This window comes from Leiobunum rupestre, chromosome 11 (assembly GCF_980474605.1).
Source record: "Leiobunum rupestre chromosome 11, qqLeiRupe1.1.hap1, whole genome shotgun sequence".
Lineage (NCBI taxonomy): Eukaryota > Metazoa > Arthropoda > Arachnida > Opiliones > Sclerosomatidae > Leiobunum > Leiobunum rupestre.
In genome coordinates this window covers 12,739,614-12,764,654 of record NC_143394.1, presented here as the reverse complement: position 1 = coordinate 12,764,654, position 25,041 = coordinate 12,739,614, and the positions used below count along the sequence as shown (strand labels likewise).

The 25,041-nt window shown below is 38.5% G+C and overlaps 3 protein-coding genes across 3 annotated transcripts; 2 read left to right on the top strand and 1 right to left on the bottom strand.

Annotated features, from left to right (window-relative positions):
- Positions 1-2,745: 2,745 nt before the first annotated feature.
- LOC149921384 (uncharacterized) lies at positions 2,746-3,787 on the top strand. Its single transcript, XM_090162847.1, has 4 exons — positions 2,746-2,844; positions 2,920-3,173; positions 3,235-3,550; positions 3,609-3,787. Exons 1-4 carry the CDS (start codon positions 2,829-2,831, stop codon positions 3,704-3,706), a joined length of 684 nt encoding a protein of 227 aa, XP_090018973.1. The 5' UTR covers positions 2,746-2,828; the 3' UTR covers positions 3,707-3,787.
- On the bottom strand, positions 3,784-5,901 carry Bulli (regulator of MON1-CCZ1 complex protein bulli). Its single transcript, XM_090162846.1, has one exon. The coding sequence runs from the start codon at positions 5,812-5,814 to the stop codon at positions 3,844-3,846; it is 1,971 nt and encodes a 656-aa protein (XP_090018972.1). The 5' UTR covers positions 5,815-5,901; the 3' UTR covers positions 3,784-3,843.
- A 12,298-nt stretch (positions 5,902-18,199) lies between these two features.
- Positions 18,200-20,230, top strand: betaggt-I (geranylgeranyl transferase type-1 subunit beta). The gene is made up of 7 exons (XM_090162771.1): positions 18,200-18,354; positions 18,437-18,558; positions 18,622-18,847; positions 18,908-19,040; positions 19,101-19,146; positions 19,214-19,507; positions 19,572-20,230. Exons 1-7 carry the CDS (start codon positions 18,227-18,229, stop codon positions 19,724-19,726), a joined length of 1,104 nt encoding a protein of 367 aa, XP_090018897.1. The 5' UTR covers positions 18,200-18,226; the 3' UTR covers positions 19,727-20,230.
- Positions 20,231-25,041: the final 4,811 nt, after the last annotated feature.

The following is a 25,041-nucleotide window of genomic DNA, read 5'->3' as shown; positions in this document are numbered from 1 at the left end:
ATTTTAGAATTCTGAGCATAAAAATCTATCTTATGATGTACCCTAAATCACAAAACTCTAAATTTGTCCCAGCTGACACTATCAGTATCTCTTTAAGTGATTACCTAAAACCATGAACGTATTCATTTCACCATGAATATCGAACTATATCATTACCTTTTCTACCATCTGGGGCTAAGATTTCTACCATCTGGGGCTAAGATGGGCGGGGTCTTTCTGCACTTAACCCAATCAGGAGACAAACCCTGTAGGCGTTTGTCGTTGACTCGATCCACAAAACGTTTCCGGGATGGCACGATTTCACCGGCGAAGAAAATGACTCGTGATTCTTTGAAAAATACCTGTAATTTTACAAAATTACTTGATATTCATAAATAAAGGAATTTATTTATTTTCAAACAATCAAAAAGATGTGTATTAAAATTTTAGAAATATTTCGCGCTAAGCTTTGGCATTAAAAACTAGTCAAGTTTCAAAACGTTGCCAGTAAAAAACTATTTTTAAGCGGTGGGGCGTGACCAACGCCATAATAACTAATCCCCTCCATCCTAGCGACTGAGAGAAGATTAATGCAGTTCGATATACATGGTTGAAATGAATACACTCATGCTGAATCGTAGAATTCTACATTCACCGCCAATCCTACACCCAAATGGTAGAAAGGGTTTGATAGCAGACAGTGTCGTAGTGAGAAATTCGTCAAAGGGGGGGTCGAAGTATGTGAATGTTAAGAGGGGGGTCGAGAAGGGGGTGGAAAATTAGTAGTCAAAGGTAGGCCCCAGGGGGGGGGGGGCTCTGAAACCGGAAACCCCCCCTTGTCTACGCCACTGATATCAGATATTTATGGTAAAAATAAATACATTCATGGTTGTATAATTTATAACGCATTTGGTCAATATGATAATCTTACAGTTTTAGCATATGTAACATAATTACTTATAAGTATGCCACTAGCTCTATTTCTTCACTAACGGTTTGTTTCACAGATATTGCGTCATCTGTACCCTACGTAATATTTGACGTCATATTTGATGTCATATTTGACGTCATCGAATCTCAAATGCCGATAATGTCGTCGTATAATTAGCTCTACGCATAGAAATCTCATAGGTAACTAGAATGCTGCCGTGTAACTGGCAAATGGCCCAAACGCCGTGGCAGACGAAGCCAGATCTCAGCCAATCAGAGCTCAAAAAGCGGTTCTGCCAAGAATTTAATGTCACCGGAGAGAATGACGTCACCTATCTCCCGCTATAGTAACGGAACCAAGGAGGATTATTATCCTCCTTGGCGGAACCACTCTACGGCCTCTCATTGGCTGAAGGTTCAAGGCGAACTGGCGTCAAGCTCGGCCGTAGGCGGCAGCATTCTAGTTACCTATGAGATTTCTATGGCTCTACGTCTGATCATGGCCAACTACGCTCGCACCAGGTGCGAGCGTAGTGAGCGCGCGAAGTTGGCCATGGTCTGATAAACCGACGGCTATTATTTTAGAAAAAAACCGGTTTGAACAACCAAGGCTTAGGAGCTAAAATTAACTACAATATAGTGTCAAGTTCTGTTAATGTAATTAATTTGCAAATTAATGAAATTCTCGGAGACTCACGTTCTAAAATAAAGTTGCATTGTCAAATAAAAGAACAAGTTCATTGGAAAAAATAGTTGAAATTCATTTTGAGATTTTCTGGCGCATCTACAAGGTTGGAGTCTTTGCAGATTCTTTTGAGCCTAGGCCTAACTCTTCTAGGCTTGATATGGGTTTTAATAACGCTGGTGGAATATCCCACTTCGACGACTTGTTCCATTTTCGGAAAGCGATCATTTATTGGTCATTTTCCCCAACCTTTTATTTTTCTAAATTACTCATTTCATCCGCACAAACCGAGCGAGTTTATAAATTTCAATAAAGCTACATTGGGCTGACTAAAACTCCGACGCAAAAAATTCTTTCCCAATTTAGAGGTTTTCCATTGGCTCAAATAAATATGTTACTAGCCAATAGTGTGACTCCCAAAATTACTAGGATGGATAAAAAGGTTAAAATCTAACATAGTCCACCTTTTTACTGGTTCGTGGTGAAACAAACCGTTAGTGAAGATTTTTGATTGGAATAAAGGTACAGTAGCATACTTATGAGTAATCATGTATTTATGTTACATATGGTTTTAGTGTAATACCATATGTAACATAATTACTCATAAGTATGCCTCTGTATAACATTTCCATTGAAAAAAATTCAATTTCACGCGGAACATACATTAAGCGGACCCAAAAATGCAAAAATGCTTATAATCCTTGCGCTATTGAAAAGGTTACCATGGATGAAATCATGTGATCGCGAGGCACGAGCTAAACTTGACATGGGCAAAGCCAGAAACGCGCGAGGAATTCTCACTAACTTCCGTTTCCCATCAGTAAAGTTGATGACGCGTATTTCGTCACGGAATTGTAAGTGACGTAATTTACGTCATATCCCGTGAATACGGTTTCATTAACGAAAATGATTTTATGGCATACTTTATGATTATGTTACATATGGTAATATTTACAATATCGTTACCACCTAGAGGATAAATTTCTAAGTAATAATACACAAATATTACTTTGTAGTATTTACTTTGCACTTTATTTATTATCTCAACCTTTTGAATGACCCCACTTTGATATTTAATTAAAGAATATATAGATTAATTTTGGTCGATGACCGCGAAAAGACCTTCAATAGATAAACAAATTTCAAATATCGCGCTGAAAACCATTAACCAAATTTGATCGCTGACGCTGCCATCGCTCGGAGGTCAAGACTGAAAAGCGACTGCGATTTTAAAATGGCTGCAACTGGAAGTAAGTTGTTATAGAAATTACGTAGTTTTCGTAACCTAAATTTTCCTAGCTTATTAATTTAATGTTTTGATTCAGTGATGTTAAAAATGGGTCAATTTGGCCCTAAAATTACGCCTTTACTCTCCAAGTTTTCGGGGGTTCAATTAACTCCCGGAATGCTAGTAAGGATTCAGAGCACTACTGCTGCTTCCACCGAAAAATCATCTAACCCCGGGAATATACCGGCACCGTCGGAGAAAAAAGGATATTCCCCGTTCAAAGTTAGTCCAAACAACAAGGCGGATTATGTAATGGCAAGACTAGATGACCTTTTGAACTGGGGGCGCAAGGTGATTTTGTTTTAGAGATTTAAAAATAAACTAGGCTAATATTTTCCCTTTCATTACGAAGTGTTCTATCTGGCCACTAACTTTTGGATTAGCCTGCTGCGCCGTTGAAATGATGCACATGGCAGCTCCGAGATATGATATGGATAGGTTCGGTGTAGTTTTTCGTGCTAGTCCCAGGCAAGCTGATTGCATTATTGTTGCGGGAACTTTGACAAACAAAATGGCTCCTGCATTGAGGAAGGTGTATGACCAAATGCCAGAGCCAAGATGGGTTATATCTATGGGCAGCTGTGCCAATGGTGGAGGATACTATCATTACTCATATTCCGTAGTTAGAGGTTGCGACCGCATTATACCTGTAGATATATATGTACCAGGTAAGTTTGGAGTATTTTTTTTTATTAAAAAATGTTTAAATTTTATTTTTTGGCACAGGATGTCCCCCAACAGCTGAAGCGCTTCTGTATGGGGTTTTGCAACTACAGAAAAAAATTAAACGCATGAATGGAGTTCAAATGTGGTATCGCAAGTAAATAAGGTTTAAAATTATCATCTGTATATAGATTAAAAGTAGTGTTTAATTAGAAGGATTACAATTAAATGATGTTGGTTTACTTAAGCTTCGAATTATAATTATATTTTTAAAGATTAAATAACTGAACAAAAAGTGCTACGCATCAATTTTAGACAAAGATGACATATTTAAGCTCGTTGATTTATTAAAGAGTTTTTCAAAATGTTTCGAGTAGAGTTCGCAGTGATCTCCTGGTAGAAAATTAGGTGAACCACGCAAGCGAAGGTTTCTCATTTCAAAGAATTTATATACAGAATAATAGATTTCATCATCCTCGCAATTCTGCGCAGCCTCCAAGAATTTTCTTGCTGAAATGTTGTCAATAAGTCCTACACTCCTTACAAAACGTAAAGCTGGTAATACTTGTTGTTGCGATAGAAGAACTTCGACAATTTCATCATTAGCTTTACCTAATCTTTTCAACATGTCCAAAGCTAGCTGGTTGGAAGCTGGGTATAGGCTCTGTAGTGATAGCATGAGACAAGCCAAGGGTTTTGAATCGTTGAAAATATGATATTGCAGGAACTGATGTAGTTGGTAAAAGCATCGATGTTGCACCATTATATTTATAATAAGTTCATACAAGTAGTGTTGAACTTGTATTTGATGTTGTGACAGAGATCTTATGTACTCCAACATAACTGCCACAATGAATTTGTAACTGATATTCTTGTTCTCTTCAAACGCGGAAAGAACATGTGTGTACATGTCAGATTGGTCTATTATGACGCATTGTTTTGCTCGATGGGAAGCATTTGCAGCCTCAGACGATTTAGCCAATGTGTGATGTTTAAGCACTTCATTGAGCTTGTCGAATATCTTTGAAATAGTCATCAGTGGAAGTTTGTCATCAGACATAAGAGCACTTCTGCATACTCGTTGGATGGACTCTTTAGAGTTATGTCTTAGCAAAAGAAAACCCACTAACATGTACTTATCAGTTATGAGTTCAACTAGAGGGTCTAAATGTAGCTTGATATGCCATAAGTAACCAAGTTTGGCATCTATTATTATATCCGGTTGAAATATTACCCAATTGGGTGAATAGAGTTCGCAGAAATAATCAGTGGTGTCAGTTGGGCTCTGAGAAGGGACCACGGATAACTTCAGTTTGAATGGTTTAATAGGATGAGGAGTTATCACAGGTTTATGATAAACTACAAAACCATCGGTGTCCCCAGGGAGTTTAATGTCAAAAAGTAAAGAGGTTTTTGATGATTGGTGGTGTACAATAACTAAATCTTCAACTATATTTATTGCGAATCTCCCACTGACATCCAACCTAAGAATGTTAGTTTTTCTAGGGGGTCCATCTTTTTGGAGAGTATACAAGACAATCTCTGCACCAGGGGTGGTCCCAGACCGTACTTGGTGTCTGAGTACTATTATACGAGTATGTCTATAAATGTTTCCCAGTATGACATCTCTTTCAAATAGCGATAGCCTAATGGGTTTTGGGATAACAGGCAAATCTACTTCAAATTTGGGTAAACTATACATTGTTCCTGGTCTGAATTGAAAAGAATACAAGATGTTCCCTAATGGTCCCGAAGAAACTACCAGAAGGGATGATTCTGGATGGTAAACGAACCAATTTATAGAAACCTTTTGTGTTTTTAGTGATTTCAGAGTCCGTCTATCAGGAAACACTTGATATAGCTCCACTCCATGATCAGTTATCAGCACCACTTCATTGATAGACGGCCACACAAACCCTAGTATTTGGGTGTTTTTCCCTTTGCAACATTGGGAGTACTCAACAGGGTCGATAGTTTCATTGAAGTTCACGAATTCAACCGATTTTTGACACCTTTGAATGGCCAAAATCTTTTGATCGGGTGAGAACTTCATCGATATGACGTCCCCCTTATCTTCCATACGGAAGTCCGTAGACGTTTTCTCATCTGGTCCTTTTACAACCACCCCCGTCGCGCCTCCAGATCGAACCACGAAAACTTGCCTCTGGGCTTCATCGAAGAAAACGTTGGTTATTTTACTAACTGGTTCAAATGTCACAGGATTTGATTCTAATTCCAAGAAATAGTCGTTACCTCCGACTGCCTCCATTTTCCTGATTTTTAGTAGGTCATGAGCAGAACATAACTTCCGGGTATGTCTGTCTGGTGGGCTGCGTTCGGGAACACTCAATGTAGAAGCATAGACAGTATATAATATACTGTCTATGGTAGCAGAAATACATTTCTGATGGTAGAAGAAACAGTTTTCTAAAGAAAAAACGTAAAGACTGTTGCTCAAAGTGAACGGTTTTATTTTGGGCACATACGCATTTTGCTGAAATAGTTTTTTTTCCTCCTTGGTCGTGAAGAGCTAGGGCTAGACATAGCCTTAACAGCAAACCATCGCCCCGGTTCCGAAGGGAGGTGATACCTCTGACCCATCTGAGTACCACCCGATCGCACTCCTCTCTCAAGTCCTCGAGCTAGATGAGCATGTCAATGCTTCCCAGATCACCACGCACCTCTCTACTAATGATGTGCTTATGCCGTACCAGCATGGCTTCCGCACTGAAACTCAACTCCTCTGCTGTATTGAGGACTGGTCTGCAGGGCTGGAGTTAGGGGGCCGTGTGGACTTAATCTTCCTTGAATTCCGAAAGGCCTTCGACTGGGTTCCTCACGAACTTCTAAAGTCCAAGCTTCACTCTTTGCTGACGATGTGGCTCTTTTCCGGGCGATCCTGTCGCCTCACGACTGTGAGCTGCTGCAAGGGGATCTCAATATCATTGTTCGGTTGTACACATCGTAATTTTGCATAGTACATGTATCTATATTCGTTTTCAAATGATTGTATAGCGCACGCGCGCGTGAAAGTGAATTTTTGGTTGCTGTTAAAAAAGGTTTTTTTGCACGTGTAAAAATATATTAACGCGCAGTTCTCTTTTGAAATAAGAGGAAAAAGGTTTACCGGTTTTTATGTCAGAAAAGTTCGCGTCTTTTATTTCGCTGTTCACGACATTTTTTGGTCCGTCGAGCCGGATACATTCGTCAACTTGATTATGTTCCTCAACTAATCATCGAATCGGCTATCTTTCCGTGGGACACATTGAAAATTAGCGTGGATTCTCCGTTGGAACCAGTTTAAACCATCGATCATAACCCGGTCGTAAACGAATCAACATAAGTCATCATGGATGTTCTGGTGAGAAGAGGAGCAGCTGCTATCAAGGGAAAGATCACCAGGATTGAAAATGCGGTCGGTCAAACAGGAACGAATCTATCTGACGTCGCCTTGAAGCTGTATGTAGACAAGGTGGAAAAACTATCGAAAGACTTGGATGAGGTTCACGATTCCGTAGTTGCAAATATCGATCCCGACGACGACGAATTCGTGTAGTACCGTGTACGTGGATTCCTTAGAGCTTACTCCTTGGTTTTTGACACTTGCGATATTGTTTATTTTTCTTCAAATTTGAATAAGTATATGTTAATTTTAAGTGAGATGAGTGAATGTATTTCAAAATGAGATGAGCTAAATGTAAATGTAGAATAATGAGCAATTGGTCTTTTTAAACTTTTAATGAGTGGGAGATAAGCTAAATGTAAATGTAATGAGAATATTGAGAAAATAGTGTTTTTAAAATTTTAATGAGTGGGAGATAAGCTACACATATACCTTAAAATCAAAGTGAGCTTAATTATTATATTTTAAAAGTGAGCTTAATTATTATATTTTGAAAGTGAGATGAGTGAATGAGCGATTTTTATTTTTTACTAACAAAGTGAGCTGATTGAGTGTGAGATAAAATTTACCCTGCTATCCATGAGTGAGTGTGAGTGGTTTTTAAAGAGGTGTGCCCATCTCTGCAGGCTCCGTGGGTCTTCCGATTTAGGCCACGCCAAAGATAATATAACTACGTACCCCAGATTCGAAATCACGGCGTTTCTCGATAGCGCATTTTCTCGTGAGGCTTTTACTGAGTTCGCACCGGAAGTCGGAAAAATAGGGCTCCATAGCAGGGTGATAAATAAGGAATTTCAATAGATAACCCAAGATTATATTACTCACCTTTAGTTTTCTTTCGTTTAGAAACATTTTTAGAGCTACAGGCATGATAAATTATTGTTTTAAAACAATATAACGCATAAATATCTGGTATCTTGAAAACCGCAAGTCAAAAACCACGGCGCAATTTTCACTAAATCTTTACATTTTAACTAGATGTCGGTACATAGAAATCTTATAACATAGAATGATTCCGTATAAATACAAAATGGGCCAATTACATTTTCGGAGATTTCGTCATTATCAGCCAATCACGATTCAAAGAGTAACTACGGCAACGACTTGTTGCCATCTAGTTTGGGTTACTGAAAATAATAATTCGATTTTAGATTACGTCACCTTAAGAACCCGCATTTGATTGGCCCACGTCAATCGAGTCACGGCCCGCTGCACGCGCTCATCGAGTTTAATAGGTGGTTTTTTTTCGCCTGTCCCAGGACAAAAAGTGTAAACTTTTTACCCTAAAACGTTTTATTCGTCTGTTCTCGGAGTAAGATTTACCCTGTCCCGAATTTTGTTCGCTTGTTCCAGAGCTCAAATGTTACACTTTTTACTCCTCCTCGAAAGGAGGTGTAGAGGGAGTAATCTAGCTTTGTCGTCTGCTTAAATTTCGTTTCACGAAAATATGACGGGAAACTTTTTATAAATAACCTTTAACCTTTAACATCTCCCTTCTTACTCCAACTCGTTTCTTTCGTCAAGACAGAATTGAAGTAAAATGACGTCATATGGCTACACTTTTTAACCTGCTCAAAAAACCCAGAACAGGCGAAAAAAAACCACCTAATGTAGTTTTTAAACATGGTAGACTGTTTCTTTACTCGTAAAGATTTTTCTCTTATATGCAAACGTTTTGGATAACTATTGCGTTGTTTGTTGTTATGGCTCCTCGATGTTTCATTTCCACGGTAATGTGTCGTTGTACAGGTAAAAGTTTGGGTTTCCTTAAGCCTCGGGACAATTTGAAATGTTAACAAACGGCGGGCTTTCAAATTGATGATTTGGTAAAAGTTACTTCAGGGAGTTCAGTGAGCCTAGTGGAACAACAACTCAGGACCATAATTACTGCAATATCCGTTTAAAAAAAACACTTTATTTAACATTGTAAATATCGGTCTTCGTTGAGTACTATCTCTTATGTTGTTTAACAGTGGAATGTTGAATTTAAGCAGAGTGCGAGACATTTATCTTGGCTAAGCTTCTCAGAGAAAAAGCATATTATTATATAGAAGGTAAAGTTTTGAAAAATAAGACAATTATCAGTATGATTGTTGCTGTTTAATTCAATGACTGTCGTCAATTCGTCATAAGTGTCATTCTTTAGTGTAATGTATTTTTAGTGGGATATAATTACTCTTTCATAAGGTTTTTATTTATCTAAGTTTCTACAAACATAATAATAAATTTAATATTACTTACTTTAAATGTGAAATAACCTTTAAATACAAAGGTTAATACTAAGGACCTTCAGTCACTGCTTCTCCCAAAACTGCCATTGGCATTGCCTGATATTTTAAAAGTTGGGCCTATGCCAGGCCTAGGCTTAAATATTTTCAAAGCGAACCTAAACGAAATCTTATTTATCTTCCTCACAATGGCATTTAAATATTCCTTATAATAAGTAAATATGAAAACAAAACTAAAAGTTCAAAAAATCTTAACACTTATTAAATAAAAATCCAAAAACGTTGAAGTTGTTCATGTGAAAAACTCCAGCAAAAACCTATGGGAATTCTGCGAGCTTGGATCGGATGGGTCCTGTAAAAATCGCCTGAGCTTCTACTATTTTTAACCGCCATGTTATGGCGCTAGCGGCTTGCCGTAGTCAATGAATGGCCGCTGATTGGCTGAAGCTTAAGCAAAGACTATATAATCATTAGTCGTTGCTACAAAATGACTTGGCGTCAGGTTCTCCCGTAGACTGGAGCATTCTAGGTAGGAGTATAAGATTTCTATGTGTCGGTAGCCCTGCCTGCTAACTCAGTAAGAGCCTGCGTTTACGTGCAAGGCGCTTGATTTCGAATCTAGGGGACGCAGTTATATTATCTTTGGCCACGCCTACCGTGTCAAAATATCGGGAACATGACAGTTTTAGGCCTACTAGGTGGTTTTTTTTTCGCCTGTTCTGGGTTTTTTGAGCAGGTTAAAAAGTGTAACCATATGACGTCATTTTAATTCAATTCTGTCTTGATGAAAAAACGAGTTGGAGTAAGAAGGGAGTAGTACAGTAGTTAAAGGTTAAAGGTTATTTACTAAAAGCTTGCCTCATGTGAAGAGATCTAAACTGGTCATGTTTTCATTAAAGCAGACGACAAAGCTAGATTACTCCTCCTCGAAAGGAGGTGTAAACATAGAAATCTCATAGGTAACTAGAATGCTGCCGCCTACGGCCGAGCTTGACGCCAGTTCGCCTTGAATCTTCAGCCAATGAGAGGCCGTAGAGTGGTTTCGCCAAGGAGGATAATAATCCTCCTTGGTTCCGTTACTATAGCGGGAGATAGGTGACGTCATTCTCTCCGGTGACATTAAATTCTTGGCAGAACCACTCTTTGAGCTCTGATTAGATTAGCTGAGATCTGGCATCGTCTGCCACGGCGTTTGGGCCATTTGCCAGTTACACGGCAGCATTCTAGTTACCTATGAGATTTCTATGGGTGTAAAGGGCCTCTACATCTCCTTTTGAAAACACGTTTTTTTAAATTAAGGTCATGTATATCGGAAAACTCTTTATTAACACAATAAAGGTTTCTTTTATGAATTCTTTACTATTTTGTAATAGATTTTAAGTGAAATTTTAATCATAATGGGTAGGAAATGCGCAGTTTCGTCTTGCGAAAATAATGGAAGAAACAAAAAAGTTTCTTGCCATAAGTAGGAGCAGCACTAATATTCCAAAAAAAATAGAAGACATTTTTATTCTAAATTATTCAAAATTACAATAAGGTTTCCAGGTAAAGTGAATCCTTTGTTGCAAAAATGGCTCAAAGATCAGACTGGTTTCGAAACGCAACAGATGCAGTTTGCGGTGATCATTTTACAGAGGAAGACTTCAGGAAAAACACCACTTTTAAAATGCTTACAAACACCGCAACACCTTCACTTTTCTTAAATACAAATTTTAGAGCTGGCATGGTACTATTTAAGAAGAAAATAAATTATTAGACCATTACTTAGATAACTTTTTACAGAAAACGTACAGTAGAAAGTGGTGTGGCGGAGTGGTTAGCACTTTCGCCTCGCAGCAAGAGGAGTCGGATTCGATCACAGCTAGTGGCACTGGGTGAAAATCCGGAACCACTCCTTCTGCGTAAAGTTTGTAAATCCTCTCCTCACCGGTTAGAGTGGTTTTCCACCGAGATCCCATATCAACTTGCTGAGGTTAATAGTTAGTGTATATTATTTATTATTTATATTCATTATTTATTTATTTATTTATATTCATTATTTTTTTATTTATATTCATTATTTATATATTTATAATCATTATTTATTTATTTATATTCATTATTTATATATTTATAATCATTATTTATTTATATTCATTATTATTTATTTGTATTAATTTTTTACATACTTTATTTTGTTTTAGTGCATTTTAATCTTTTAAAATACTCTAAATTATTTCAAAATGAAATATGATTTACCAAGAAACAACGTTGTTTTGTTTTTTAGCTTTAAATTATAATAGTTCACAAAGTCGTTAATGGGTGGTGGCAGTGGCCATCGAAGAATTTTTCATTTAAATAGTTGCATTTTTCGCTCATAGGTGGCTTTTGTCGTAGTTGATAACCCTCCCGTGATTTTCGTTCCTATCTTCGCTAATGCTGTGTTAAAGCCTATGGGGAAAATTTGAACTGGGGCTCTAGATAGTATTATCCACCCAAAAACCATTCGGTTAAAAATTGCAAGGTCCTTTAAACAAAAACGTCACGACCTATATTACTCTAGGCCATAAAAGTAGTGAAATCAAATAACGGGCAAGATCTGTAATTATATTCCCATAAACTTCATAAACTGGACTTATATATCGACAAGTCATGTGCTCTGAAGTAATATGCTAGACCTTGCGCGTCCTAAGTGTTTTACTGAGTTAAAATCCTTTGTACAACCATTTCTTAGCTTAGCTGTAACCAGTTACGTAGCGTGCATTTCTTCCACCCGGGGCCAACCCTAAATTTGCCGCCCCCCCAAAAGTAGGCAAAAATTCTGTGATACTCTGTTGATTGCAAAATGATTCAAGTCGTTAAAAAATTAAAATTTTATTCTGCGTGTTTTTTGCAACGCGAACTCTTTTATGCAATGGTCAATATTAATTTGTACCTCTTGTTCGATTGCCACGATACCCAGATTTGTTAATCTGAACGACATTGTAGATTTTAAATAGTAACTGCACCGCGCTTCTCAATAACAATAACTGTCGTTTCGTTCGAGCCGGTTAGACTCGTCGACTGTTTTCTGTTGGCGGTTGTTGCAGTGTTTTGCACACCGCGCGCTGCCCGGCTAGACTCGTAGACTGTTCTGTTGACGGCATAGAAATCTCATAAACACAGCGCACGGTGTGACATCACTGCATCGAGGTTAACGGTAATAGTTAGTGTAGGGAGCTGTTGGTTCGAACGCATGGCATGCAGGGCTTGCCACCACCCTCCTACGCATTGTAACCCGGCCACCTGAATTAATGGCTTCAAAAGTCGTTTGATGACTTACGGCGGCTGCACACATGAGGCGCGAAGCGACGCGAAATTAGGAATATTTCTATATTCGCGGCGCGAGACAGCAGCTCGTGCGCGAAGTACTAACAAAGCTAGCTCGCGCACGAAAATTTCGCTGGCGATTTTTATGTGTGCATCCGGCTTTAGGCCTAAGGTGGTGCCTTGGGTATTAGCCTAGCTGATTATTATTATTTTTATCAGAAATTATAGCCCAGTGTACCGGTAACAAGAGAACCACACCACCGGAGGCCTATCATCATAATGCCCTACGCCAGCGTCCACAGCCCGGACAGGTGACAAAACCAACATGGGTAGTAGTACCCTACTACTGAAGGTCGCAAGCTGCTCTCCCAGCAGAAGGTTCAACAATGGGTTGACCAATTCGCCCCTTCGCACACAGCAGTGGGTTACATGAGCGGGTGCTCTAGCATCGGAATCCAGCACCTTAACTACATAGGTGAGGTGCCAAAGCCCTTAAGAAAAGGTGGACTAAAGGGGGACAACGGGCACACTGCGGTCCAGCGTAACCCGGCACGATCGGCACCGTAGATCCCAATGGGCTCCACAAAGCCGGGAAACCGGGCCACAGCGCCTCATACGGAGACCCGCCGCCCCACAGCAGGCCACCAAATCCGCCTAGGCGACAGGATGCCTGGCCCCTCTCCATTAGTTTGAGCTGAAGCTTAGTTTCCAGCCCTTACCTGACCGAAGTCGGAGGTCGGAGATCGGACCATTTGATCTCAGCTAACATCTCCCGGTGTGCCACCGCCCTTATGGGTTACAAGAGCCGGTCCCCGACTCCTCAGTAAAGCCACCAGTTATTGAACACTCAGACCCCTTAAGGGCCTGTGACAACACTGCAATAGTCGCCTGCCAGCGGCTGCCGCCAATGTCACTTTTCTGACCCAGAATATCGGCCGGCCGCATTGGTTTCAATTTGCCAGGCCGCCCCCTACATCTATGCCGCCCGGGGCCATGGCCCTCTTTGCCCCCCCCCCCCCCCACGCTACGCCACTGGCTGTAACGATTCTAATGATACAATATCAGTTAGATAATTTACCAAGTTAATTAAAGAAAAAGGTCAATATAAGATAAAACGTTTTCTTAAGAATGTATAAAGAGTAAACAAATCATAAAATTTACAACATAGCGGACGAAAGGCAAGCATAAATATCAAGAATTAGTTCCTAAAAACGATGTAGATGGCAGCATTACCTAATCAGGGGACCATTTCAACCTCCCGACTTTAAAGTTTTCTTTCGTTCTCGCAAAATAAAAACACTCGATAAAATTACTGAAACTGTCCGTACTAGTGGTACTCGAACATTTCTGTACATTATCGATAGGTGGCGGTGCGACTACTGAAACTGGCAAATTACCGAAAGCAGACAAGTTGTTGACTGCAGTGACGTAATTACTGCAGTCAACAACTTGTCTGCTTTATTTAATTAGGGTTTTAAGGTAAAAGAGTAAATTTCAACAAAGAAGATAATATATTTCGATCTAAACAATATATTTGATACACTGCGATTCTAATATTAGCCATTCTCTTTGAAATGTTTTATGGTTGTACAAAGGATTTTAACTCAGTAAAACACTTAGGACGCGCAAGGTCTAGCATATTACTTCAGAGCACATCACTTGTCGATAAATAAGTCCAGTTTATGACGTTTATGGGAATATAATTACAGATCTTGCCCGTTATTTGATTTCACTACTTTTATGGCCTAGAGTAATATAGGACGTGACGTTTTTGTTTAAAGGACCTTGCAATTTTTAACCGAATGGTTTTTGGGTGGATTTTACACCTTTTTGTTTATAACAATAGAAGTGAAGTTATTATAATACCTTTAATCGTAACAAAGCGGAAATAATGTTTATAAACAAAATTGGAAAGTGAACTTTTACCTATTTGGAATATTGAGAACTGCCTAGCTCTTTCGCCAACATTGTGTACGTTTAGATATTGTTTACTTTAATTTTTTGATAACGTGACGTCATTATGATCTTTGATTAATTAATTGTTAATAAATAGGCCTGTACGATTGTTAAAGCTTAGTTTTCTCCCCCACTTCTTGGTCTCTTTACTTGTTCGCGTTTTTACTACTCGATTGTTATTAAACCTTACACGTTTTGTACTGTGTTTATTACTCCTTGGTTTACCGCCCTCTGGCGGCACACTGCCCACCCTGACACTGGCGAGACACTTCGAACTCACTGCACCTCTTTCACTTAGAAACAACCTATAAATCAGTAGCATTCAAATGTTTAATCTATTTCTGTAATTATATTCCCATAAACGTCATAAACTGGACTTATTTATCGACAAGCCCTATGGCGGACAACCACCACCCTGACACCAAAGATAATTTAAACTCGTACCCTAGATTCGAAATCACTCTCTCGCGCGTTGCTGATAGTGTTTACCCACTTCCCGCCGGAACTCAGAAAAAATTCGCTCCATGGTTTGCGCCTTACCGCAACCGATGGAGCCCGATTTTTCTGAGGTCACGTGCCGGAAAAGGGTAAACTCTTCGTAACAAAACTGTCAATGAGAAAGCTCTCAGAATTCGAATCTAGGGTACGAGTTTAAATTATCTTTGCTGACACTCGCAAGACTATTGTTGTCGAACTCAGCGCCCCTTTTTTCCTACAATCCACCTATAAATATGTTGCATACATAATTTTCAAGTATATCCGTTATAGCGGGCATTTTAACCTTTAAGACTATTTTTTCGAACACAGCGCCACGTTTTCACCTAGAATCAACCCTCAAACCTTTTGCATTAATTTTTTTAAATCGCTGGTCGCTCCGGTTTAGTATTACTCCATGGTTTCGTTACCGACTCGCTAAACTGTACATTTGTCGCCGCCGTAGCTCAAGAACTATACCAGATATGAACTTCGCCTTTGGAAGGACACAATGGGAGCTTAATTTGAAACTGTATACCAAATTGCATTTAAATCGGTTCAGTAGTTTTTGCTGTAGAGCGGTCTGCGAGGAGAAGATGGAAGAAGAAGAAGAAAAATTAAGCCTTACTTTGCCCCATTACTACGAAACGTCGCCTCAACCCTGTTCAATGGAATTCGTATATGTTTGTCGCGTTCCTGTAACCTTTCAAACGATACATCACTTGTTTTGATATGACCTATAGTTTTTGAGATACGAGGGGGTAAAATCATTGAATTGGGAATAATACTGCTATAATTACAATTACGATTTCGGTTCCCATGGTTACGCGGGACCTGTTCTGATAAGACTGTTCGAAATTCATCTTTATAATTAGGCGGTAGCGCCATCTATATTTTGTAAAGTTATATGGCTAAAAATAAATAATTATTAGCTAACTCACCGTAACTTGAGTTAAAAAGGAAAGTGTTGACAGAATAAAATTATTTTTAAACAACTTCAAAGGTTTGTTTGTTACGACTCACGAGTAATCATAAATATCAATTTCGCATCAGATTCGCGAAAAAATTCAATTGCAATATAGTTTCCACCACTAGAGACAGATTCCGCCACGGTAGAACGATAAAGTTGATAAAGTCTCCTTATAGAACGAAATTGGTCCCGCGCCAGCCAGATTTAGTTGTAACTCTATTTATTCCCAACTCAATGGGTAAAATCGGCTTCATTCTGACTCGAGATAATATAGCAAGTGCTCGGGTAGGTGCTCTACTCTATACCCGGACCTTGCATAGGGACTACCGTCCCTTTTGATTCCCAACTCAATGTCTGGAATAAGCAAACAAAATTCGGGACAGGTAAATCTTACCCGAGAACAGGCGAATAAAACGCTTTAGGGTTAAAAGTTTACACTTTTTGTCCTCGGACCATAGAAATAGAAATTAGACTAGAAGCACGACTGGATTGGGCGGGGACGTACCAGCTAGAAGGCTGCCATCAGAGTGGAATCGCGATAGTCGCGCCATCTCATAGAAACAATTTAAACTAAATAAGTAAATATGGTCACGTGGAATAACATAAAACAGATCCTAGGCAACGTATTAAAAACTTTTTTATTTATCTGACATGATACAGCTTTAGGAAAATCATAAATATCTCAAGAATTTACTATATCTACCGTGTCACCCTTAAAGTCACACGTTAACTTTGCGCAATCATTGTAAGTCTGAAATACCACAAATCATCACAGTTTAACTAAATTTTAATTATTTCAGTGTGGTTTAAAATATGCCTACATGAGATTCCAAAATCTTGGTTTCAGTGTCTTTTAAACTATCATCAGTATTCATAGAAATCTCATAGGTAACTAGAATGCTGCCGCCTACGGCCGAGCTTGACGCCAGTTCGCCTTGAACCTTCAGCCAATGAGAGGCCGTAGAGTGGTTCCGAAGGAGGATAATAATCCTCCTCGGATCCGCTACTATAGCGGGAGATAGGTGACGTCATTCTCTCTGGTGACATTAAATTCTTGGCAGAACCACTCTTTGAGCTCTGATTGGCTGAGATCTCGCTATCGTCTGCCACGGCGTTTGGCCCATTTGCCAGTTACACGGCAGCATTCTAGTTACCTATGAGATTTCTATGTCAGTATTAGTCAAGTCAAATTGAGTGGTTTCTGGTAGTTCACTTTTTCCGTAGGTTTTCTGAAATAACCTCTGATAAATATGGAAACTAAATAAAAATTACCAAAATCAATAAATTGGCATACTCTAGAAGATGTGATTATGCTTTGTTCTGGAATAGATATTTTTGGGAGCTCTTTCAAATTCTTGTTTTAATAAAGAAATTATTCATATTTCAGTTAGTTTTTTATTTCAGAATGTATAGGGTAATTTTTACTTGTGTAGGTACAGCATTTACTGTCAAATGGTGCCTTCCATTTTGAAAGTAAATTTCATCCGTCAGAAAATGTTTACTACACACAAAGTCATATGAAGTAATTGAAGATGGAGTCCAATTTTCACGATTTACCTCTAAAACCCATTTTCCTAGTAATTCAGCATTTCTCAGAGGAAATCTTAGTGTAAAAAAATCTCTTATTCCGAGATTATTATAAAATATTTAGGCCTACTATAAAATTACATACTTACGAAATAAGAAATTTATTTCTTTCCCAGATCTCTCTTTACAATGTGAAAAAGCGCAGTTTTTAACCATTTTTGCGGATATGCTTTTAGACGCAAAAATTTAAACACGAAAAGTTCACCGCTGCGCCCGACGTGATGCGCAGTGGATCACCTTTTTTTTTCCTCTTCGAAATTCGCGTCGTAGCCATGGCGACAATGTTTACTGCGTTTGTCAGATGGCGCGTACATCGCGATTCCACCCTAATGTCAGCCTTCTAGTTCGCCTGTTTCCCTTGGGATTGGCGGAAAGGGCAGTGCTTCTAGTCTAATTTCTATTTCTATGCCTCGGACAAGCGAAAAAAGTCCCCTTAAATTCTTGGTCCATGCCAAATCCATGCAGAAACAAAATGCCGGGGGTAGTGGCTCACTCCTGTAATCCCAGGCGTCCGGGAGGCAGAGTTTGTGGAAGGCCGTGTGAGGACGACTACCAATCCCCCAACGGGTGGTCGGGATACTTCCGCCACGGGTTTCCCCACCCCTGTCCCCACGTTTCCCCCCGTTGGCGTGGCCGTTACACATATCTCACCCTGATTAATCAGTTATTGTGTGTGTGCTGGTGTCTAAGGCCTCGGGTCGACACCGATGTTTGTGTATCTCAAAAAAAAAAACAAAAATGCAGAAACAAAATGGACGCTGATTAGAGTGTGGCTATGGATGATAATAACTATTCAGATAGTCCTCCAGAAATTACTGAACTTTGGGTCCCAAAGCATGTAAAATATCTACGAAGATGCTTAGATATTTTACCCGAAAGTCTGGCTTCTATGGAAGTTAGCAGGTGAATGATTATTTAGAAATGCAACACATTTTTGACAGTTCAAAACCAAGGCTTACCTTATTCAAATGATTTTTTTTTTCAGATTAACCATAGCATTCTTTGCAATATCGGGCTTAGATTTATTGAACGCTTTAGATACTATTGAACCAATAAAAGAAAGAATCTTAGAATGGATATATTCTCTACAAGTTGTACCTGATCAAGGTGATGTTTATTTTTAAATTTGATAAATTCAGGAATATACCCATATTTGTAAAAAATTAATAGATTCTCAGAAAGCAAAACGATGTGGGTTTAGAGGATCTACTGCTAACGGATTTTTAACTAGATATGATAGTCAGCCAAAGTCATCAATGAACAAATATGACGGAGCACACATAGCAATGACTTACACCGGTCTTTCGAGCCTAATTATTTTGGGGGATGACTTGAGCAAAGTTAACAAAAAGGCCATATTACAAAGCCTAATTGAACTACAACACCCAAATGGCAGGTATATTTTAATTAGAAATATATTGATTCATTAAAATTTTAATTTGTTTTAATTTCAAAGTTTCCAGCCCATGCCTGATGATAGCGAAAATGACATGCGTTTTGTATATTGTGCTACACACATTTGTTATATGCTAAATGATTGGAGTGGAATGGATGTTGAAAAAACTGTCGATTACATAAAAAATAGTATGGTAAGATCAATTTATAATATATAAATTTTTTTGAAGCCAGTTAAAATAAATTATTTGTAGACGTATGAAGGGGGTATTGGTCAAGGACCGGGTCTCGAAGCACATGGTACAATATATATATATATATAATAGCCTGAAAAAAAATTATTTTATAATAAAAATATACATTTCAGGAGGTTCTGCATATTGTGCAATTGCTTCACTAGTATTATTGGGGCGTTTAAATAGCACATTCACGGCCGAACAACTGGATAGGTTACGCAGATGGTGTCTTTTTAAGCAAGAAAATGGCTTCCAGGGAAGGCCCAATAAGCCCTCAGATACTTGTTATTCCTTTTGGGTTGGGGCCACCTTGAAACTCTTAGATGCATATCACATGGTTGATTTTAATAAAAATACCAATTTCCTACTCTCTACTCAAGATCCCATTACAGGCGGTTTAAGCAAGTATCCAGATAATATTCCAGGTATTTTAGAAGTTTTAAAACTAATTGTATTAAAATTAGTTTTTAAAATTATATTTAATTTCAGATCTTTTGCACACTTATTTTGGACTAGCCGGACTGTCTCTGATGGTATACCCTGAAGTACAATCCATAAACCCCGCCCTAAATATGACCACTAGAGCTGTTCAGCACCTGGAATATTTGCACAAGAAAGATGAAAAATTTAATATAAATAATTAAAGATAATTGTTATTTTTAGGAAAATGTTTGTCATTAAATAAGAAAAGTTTCATTTGAAAAAGTTTTATTTTTTAGAAAATGTTTTAATAATTTAGAAATCAAAGTCTAGCCCAAAACTGACAAGTGAATGTAGTCAAAAAAATAATTCACTCCTATTATTGGAGTCTTATATTTATCCAAAAAAAATACCCAACTGTCTTTTGTATTAGGCGATAGCACATATAGTCTAGTAGCACCTTGGATTTATCCAAGGTAGCACAGTGCTTCCGCTTCGGAGAGGGTAAAGTGTAGGAGCATTGGCAAAGGTGACTGGTTACCACCCAGAAATTTTAGTATGGAGTTTTCCAATCGAAAAACAATCGCATTACCGACCGTGTTTTTACCACCCCTAAAACGCCAACTTAACAGACTATAATTAAGAGGATAATATACTTATCAAAGAAATTAAGTTGATTAAAAAATAATTATATTTAATTTTGATTAAATGTTGATTTTAATATTAATATTAGCAACTTAAAACATTTTCTAAATAAATTTAAATAACTAAAAATATTTATAATTTTTTTAAGAGTTATCTAACAATAAAACTATTACATAAAGTCATTGTGATCTTTAATTTTCACCAGTGAACAAGCTATTTAAAGGCTTAAATATTGAGAAATTAAATTTGGTTTGTTTTAGATTTATTTTTGTAAATCAAAAAAAAAATAAAAGCAAATTAAAATATATTTTGATTAAATTTGTAATTTTGCAATTTTCGTTTTGACGTTTATTTAATGTTTTTTAGTTTGTTGTGTATTGTTAAATGCATTCTACATCACTGGTAAGATAATCAGTTTTAAATAATTTTAATTTTAGTGCATCATTAATGCAACCGTTTTTATTTACTGGGCTAGCTCGGTTTGATAACTCTCAATGAAGTATCTGAAAAATTATTTTCGTTGAGACCGTAGGATCTTGGATTAATTAACGCATAAAATAAAATGTTTGAATATTTATCTCGAGAGCAGACATTATTCCGAAATTCGCCAATAGAAGGCAACAGTGTTTGGAGAGTGATCACCAGACTTGTAAATAGCGGCAGTCCACGCGTCAAAAACCCCTGAAAAAAATCACTCCCTGAAATTATATCGTTAGCTGTGTAAAAAGAGGAAAAATTTCGAGAATTAAATAAAAAGTAGAATTATTTTTAGCTCTCCGAGGGGACTTTGTACCCTAGGAGGGGTTATACAACCACCGTGTCTGTCTGTCTGTCTGTGGGTGGGTCTGTCTGTCTGTCAGGCCTGCGAACGCGTTCGCATTTTCGAGGCAAAGGGTAATCACAGTTTCTTAGAATCAGGGAAAAGGTTTTTCCAAAAGCGCCCTCTATTTGTCATTGGGTGAAGTATAATTTTTTAATCGGCCGGGATTCGAACCCGAGCCCTGTTGAATGACAGGTGAGCGTTCTACCGCAGAACCACAGATACAGTTACGCTTCACTGAAAATTAAAAACTCTTCCGAGGAGAGGTATATTTTGGCAAGCTTGCCAACTTGTTCTCTTTGAGATATCTGTATACTATAGTGTATACTGATCGCCACTATTTAAGCTCTCCGAATATTAGTCGAACTCTCCACGGAGCTAGAGCTCCCCTGGGGCCCTGACCCCTATCTGTGAGGCCTATACACTCTTTTTTTGGGAATTTTTCTGGGCGCGTTCATGTTGAGTTTACCCCCCTTAACCCCCATTCTCCATATCCTGGGACCAAAGACCCGAGCCTAGACCCCCCACTGGTGGTTCCAGGTAATGGCCGACTAGCGGGCGGCCAAAAAGAGGGGTTGAAAAGACCGCGAAAAAGAGTGTATAGAAATTGACAATGACCAATGAAAAATTTGGAAAACTTAGGCCTACCACGGAAAAACCTCTTTTAACTTAAACAGGTGTGGCCCGTGCCATTGAATACCAAAATTTAGTTTTATTAAAATTAATAAAGGTAGAAAAAAAATTAAGTCCGATGGATTTGAAATGAAGACTTTAATAGTTAAATTAGTTGTGAAAATATTTACGAGCATTTTAATTTACCCGATCACGTGCGAATATATATAAATATATGTAAACTTTGATGTTGAGAATATATAATGAAATAATGCTGCCGTTAGATTTCTGACTAATAATAAATTTTATTTCGTCAGGTAGAGAAAGCTATACACTTATTGTGCCCTGACACCTCTACAACAAAGTGAGAACAAAGTCAAAACAAAAACAAAAATAAGGAATAAAAACAATATATACACACAAAAGATAAACACAAAACAAAAACCAGATGTACAAACACTAGCGCGAACCGCTAAACTTAGCGAAACGGGCCTTAAAGGCAAACACAGACGATTTGATTTTAACGTCCGATGGAAGACAGTTCCACGTGTTTATAACGCGTTGGGTGAAGAACGTACGCCGAACCGTACTGAGACATCTTTTCTTGATAAGGGTGGGAGCCTTGCACCCTGTCCATTTGAGGTCAAAAAAGTGCGCTGCAGACACGTCATAGAAGCCATAGATTATTTTGTAGGTTTCTACAATGTCCGTCCGAAGACGTCTATCTGCTAGCGACATAAGGTTCAGGCGCTTGAGGCGATCGGAGTATGAAAGACCACGTAAGCCAGATACAAGTTTTGTGGCCTTTCGCTGCACCCGCTCTAGGTTCTCTATGTCCTTCACCAAATGAGGGGACCAAATACTGGAGCAGTAGTCGAGGTGGGGACGAATGTACGTACGATACAGGATTTTAAACGACTTAGGGCTGAAGTGAGAGAAGGATCGTCGGAGCATGTAAAGAGCCCTCATCCCACGAGCAGACGCCACCTTACTGTGCGACGTTCCCAATAGTTGGCCAGAAAGCATGACTCCGAGGTCACGAACTACAGCTTGGGTTTCAATTGCTCCCCCACCCAGCCGGTACGGAAATTTTGGGTTTTTTGCCCCACAGTGGAGCACCATAGATTTGGCGGCATTAAAGCTCATACCGTTGGAAACAACCCAGCGGTCAAGGGCGTCAATATCGCTCTGAAGAGCATGGGCGTCCGTTATAGAGGTGATCTCGTTTATAATTACAATAAAAATTTTATAGGCTTAGCCTGGTTAGGTGACATTTATTTTCGAATATAAAATGGAGAAATAAAGAGAGATTAACGAACATATAAATTTAAACGAGGGGGGCGAAAAAAGGGGGAAGAGTCCTGGACTCGTCGAAAAAATGGATCGGCGGAGGGGTCCGGATCCAGTGGACTCTCTTAAAAATATACACTATTTACAAGTCTGGTGATCACCTGAAAAGCAAGTCGGTTTTTATCCCCCGAACACGGGTTTTCAACCCATTGTGATAAATCTGCCGCAATACAGAAGTAAAACCATATGTAACATAATTACTCATAAGTATGCCACTGTACCTTTATTCCAATCAAAAATCTTCACTAACGGTTTGTTTCACCACGAACCAGTAAAAAGGTGGACTACGTTAGATTTTTACCTTTTTATTCATCCTAGTAATTTTGGGAGTCACAATATTGGCTACTAACATATGTATTTAAGCCAATGGAAAACCTCTAAATTGAGAAAGAATTTTTCGCGTCGGAATTTTAGTCGGCCCAATGTAGCTATATTGAAATTTATAAACTCGCTCGGTTTGTGCGGATGAAGTTAAATTATGAGTAATTTAGAAAAATAAAAGGTTGGGGAAAATGAAGAATAATTGATAGCTTTCCGAAAATGGAACAATTTTTCGAAGTGGGATATTTCAATTTCCACCAGCGTTATCAAGGGCGTATCCAGGATTTTATTTCAGGGGGGGTTTTGAGGGAAAATTTCAAGGGTGGGGTGCTGATGGAAGTTTCACTGATTTTTATTAGGCACCCCCCCCCGTCATCAGCATTTCGGGGGGGGGGGGGTTGAACCCCCCCCCCCCTTAAATACGCCCTTGAGCGTTATTAAAACCCATATCAAGCTTAGAAGAGTTAGGACTAGCCTACGCCAGGGTTGCCACACGTCAGGGAGAACAGGGAAATCAGGGAAAAGTCAGGGAATTTAAGAATGGACCTAATAAGTCAGGGAAATGTCAGGGATTTTTTAGAATTTGTAAAAAGTCAAGGAAAAGTCAGGGAATTAAATTTTATCTTGGCACTTTTTTAAGGTTATTTTTTAGACCAGATCTATGACAAATTCTATGATTATCATTTATTTCCTTGAAAATTTGGCTAATTTTTTCAACATTGCAATAACCTTTTTACTGAATTATAAGTTCATTAAAATTTATTAACTTCTGATAAAAGTCAAATATAAAATAAAAATTTGGCCTTAAAAAGTCAGGGAAAATCTCTTAAAATGGTCAGGGAAAACAGGGAATAGTCATGGAATTTGAATCTCAAAATTTTGTGGCAACCCTGTACGCTCAAAAGAATCTGCAAAGTCTCCAACTTTATAGATGTGCCAGAAAAGCTCAACCTGAATTTCAACTATTTTTTCCAATAAACCTGCTTCTTTTATTTGATAATGCAAATTTATTTTAGAACGTAAGTCTCCGAGAACTTCATTAATTTGCAAATTAATTACATTAACAAATCTTAACACTATATTGTAGTTCATTTTAGCTCCTAAGCCTTGGTTGTTCCAACCGGTTTGTTTCCAAAAAAAATGGCCGTCGGTTTATCAGACGTAGAGCTAATTGTTCGACGGCATAATCGGCATTTGAGATTCGATGACGTCCAATATGACCTCAAATATGACGTAAAATATTACGTAGGGTACAGATGACGCAATATCTGTGAAACAAACCGTTAGTGAAGAAATAGAGCTAGTGGCATACTTATGAGTAATTATGTTACATATGGTAAAACTTTGGAGATAGCGTGGTAGAAGGCAGCCCGAGAAGTGTCCTTCAGTATTCGTCCATGGTTACGTTTTTAATAAGGGTATAAAGTATTTTTTTAATTATATACTGCTTGTTAAATCGCACAATAGACCTTTAAAAAATCGCACGCTGGTTTGTTTTAAATACACGTGGAGATTCGGTGGTCACGTGACGTTTTATTTGCCCCAGAAGTCGAAGCCAGCGCACCCTTGAGAGAGAATCGAGAGATGGGTATCTCTAGTTGCTACGGAACGTAAGCGGGAAATGAAAAGCGGCCCAAGAAGTGTCCTTCTGTAATCGATCTATGGAACTCTCTACCAGCTGATGTTCTCTCTTGTGGCACTTGTTCTGCTCTCCGACGCTCTGTTCGCGAGTTTGTGCGTCCTAAACTTGACCAACTAGCTTAAAGGGCAACGCAAGTGACCATGCAGGGG

What these genes read in the sequence shown, in the direction of transcription:
- LOC149921384 (XM_090162847.1), top strand. An exon ending in TTTTGAACTGGGGGCGCAAG is followed by an intron (nt 3,174 to 3,234) that starts GTGATTTTGTTT and finishes TTCATTACGAAG; the next exon opens with TGTTCTATCTGGCCACTAAC. An exon ending in TGTAGATATATATGTACCAG is followed by an intron (nt 3,551 to 3,608) that starts GTAAGTTTGGAG and finishes TTTTTGGCACAG; the next exon opens with GATGTCCCCCAACAGCTGAA.
- Bulli (XM_090162846.1), bottom strand. Translation starts at nt 5,814, where the DNA reads ATGGAGGCAGTCGGAGGTAACGACTATTTCTTGGAATTAGAATCAAAT.
- betaggt-I (XM_090162771.1), top strand. Translation starts at nt 18,227, where the DNA reads ATGGATGATAATAACTATTCAGATAGTCCTCCAGAAATTACTGAACTT. An exon ending in CTACAACACCCAAATGGCAG is followed by an intron (nt 18,848 to 18,907) that starts GTATATTTTAAT and finishes TTAATTTCAAAG; the next exon opens with TTTCCAGCCCATGCCTGATG. An exon ending in GTATCCAGATAATATTCCAG is followed by an intron (nt 19,508 to 19,571) that starts GTATTTTAGAAG and finishes ATTTAATTTCAG; the next exon opens with ATCTTTTGCACACTTATTTT.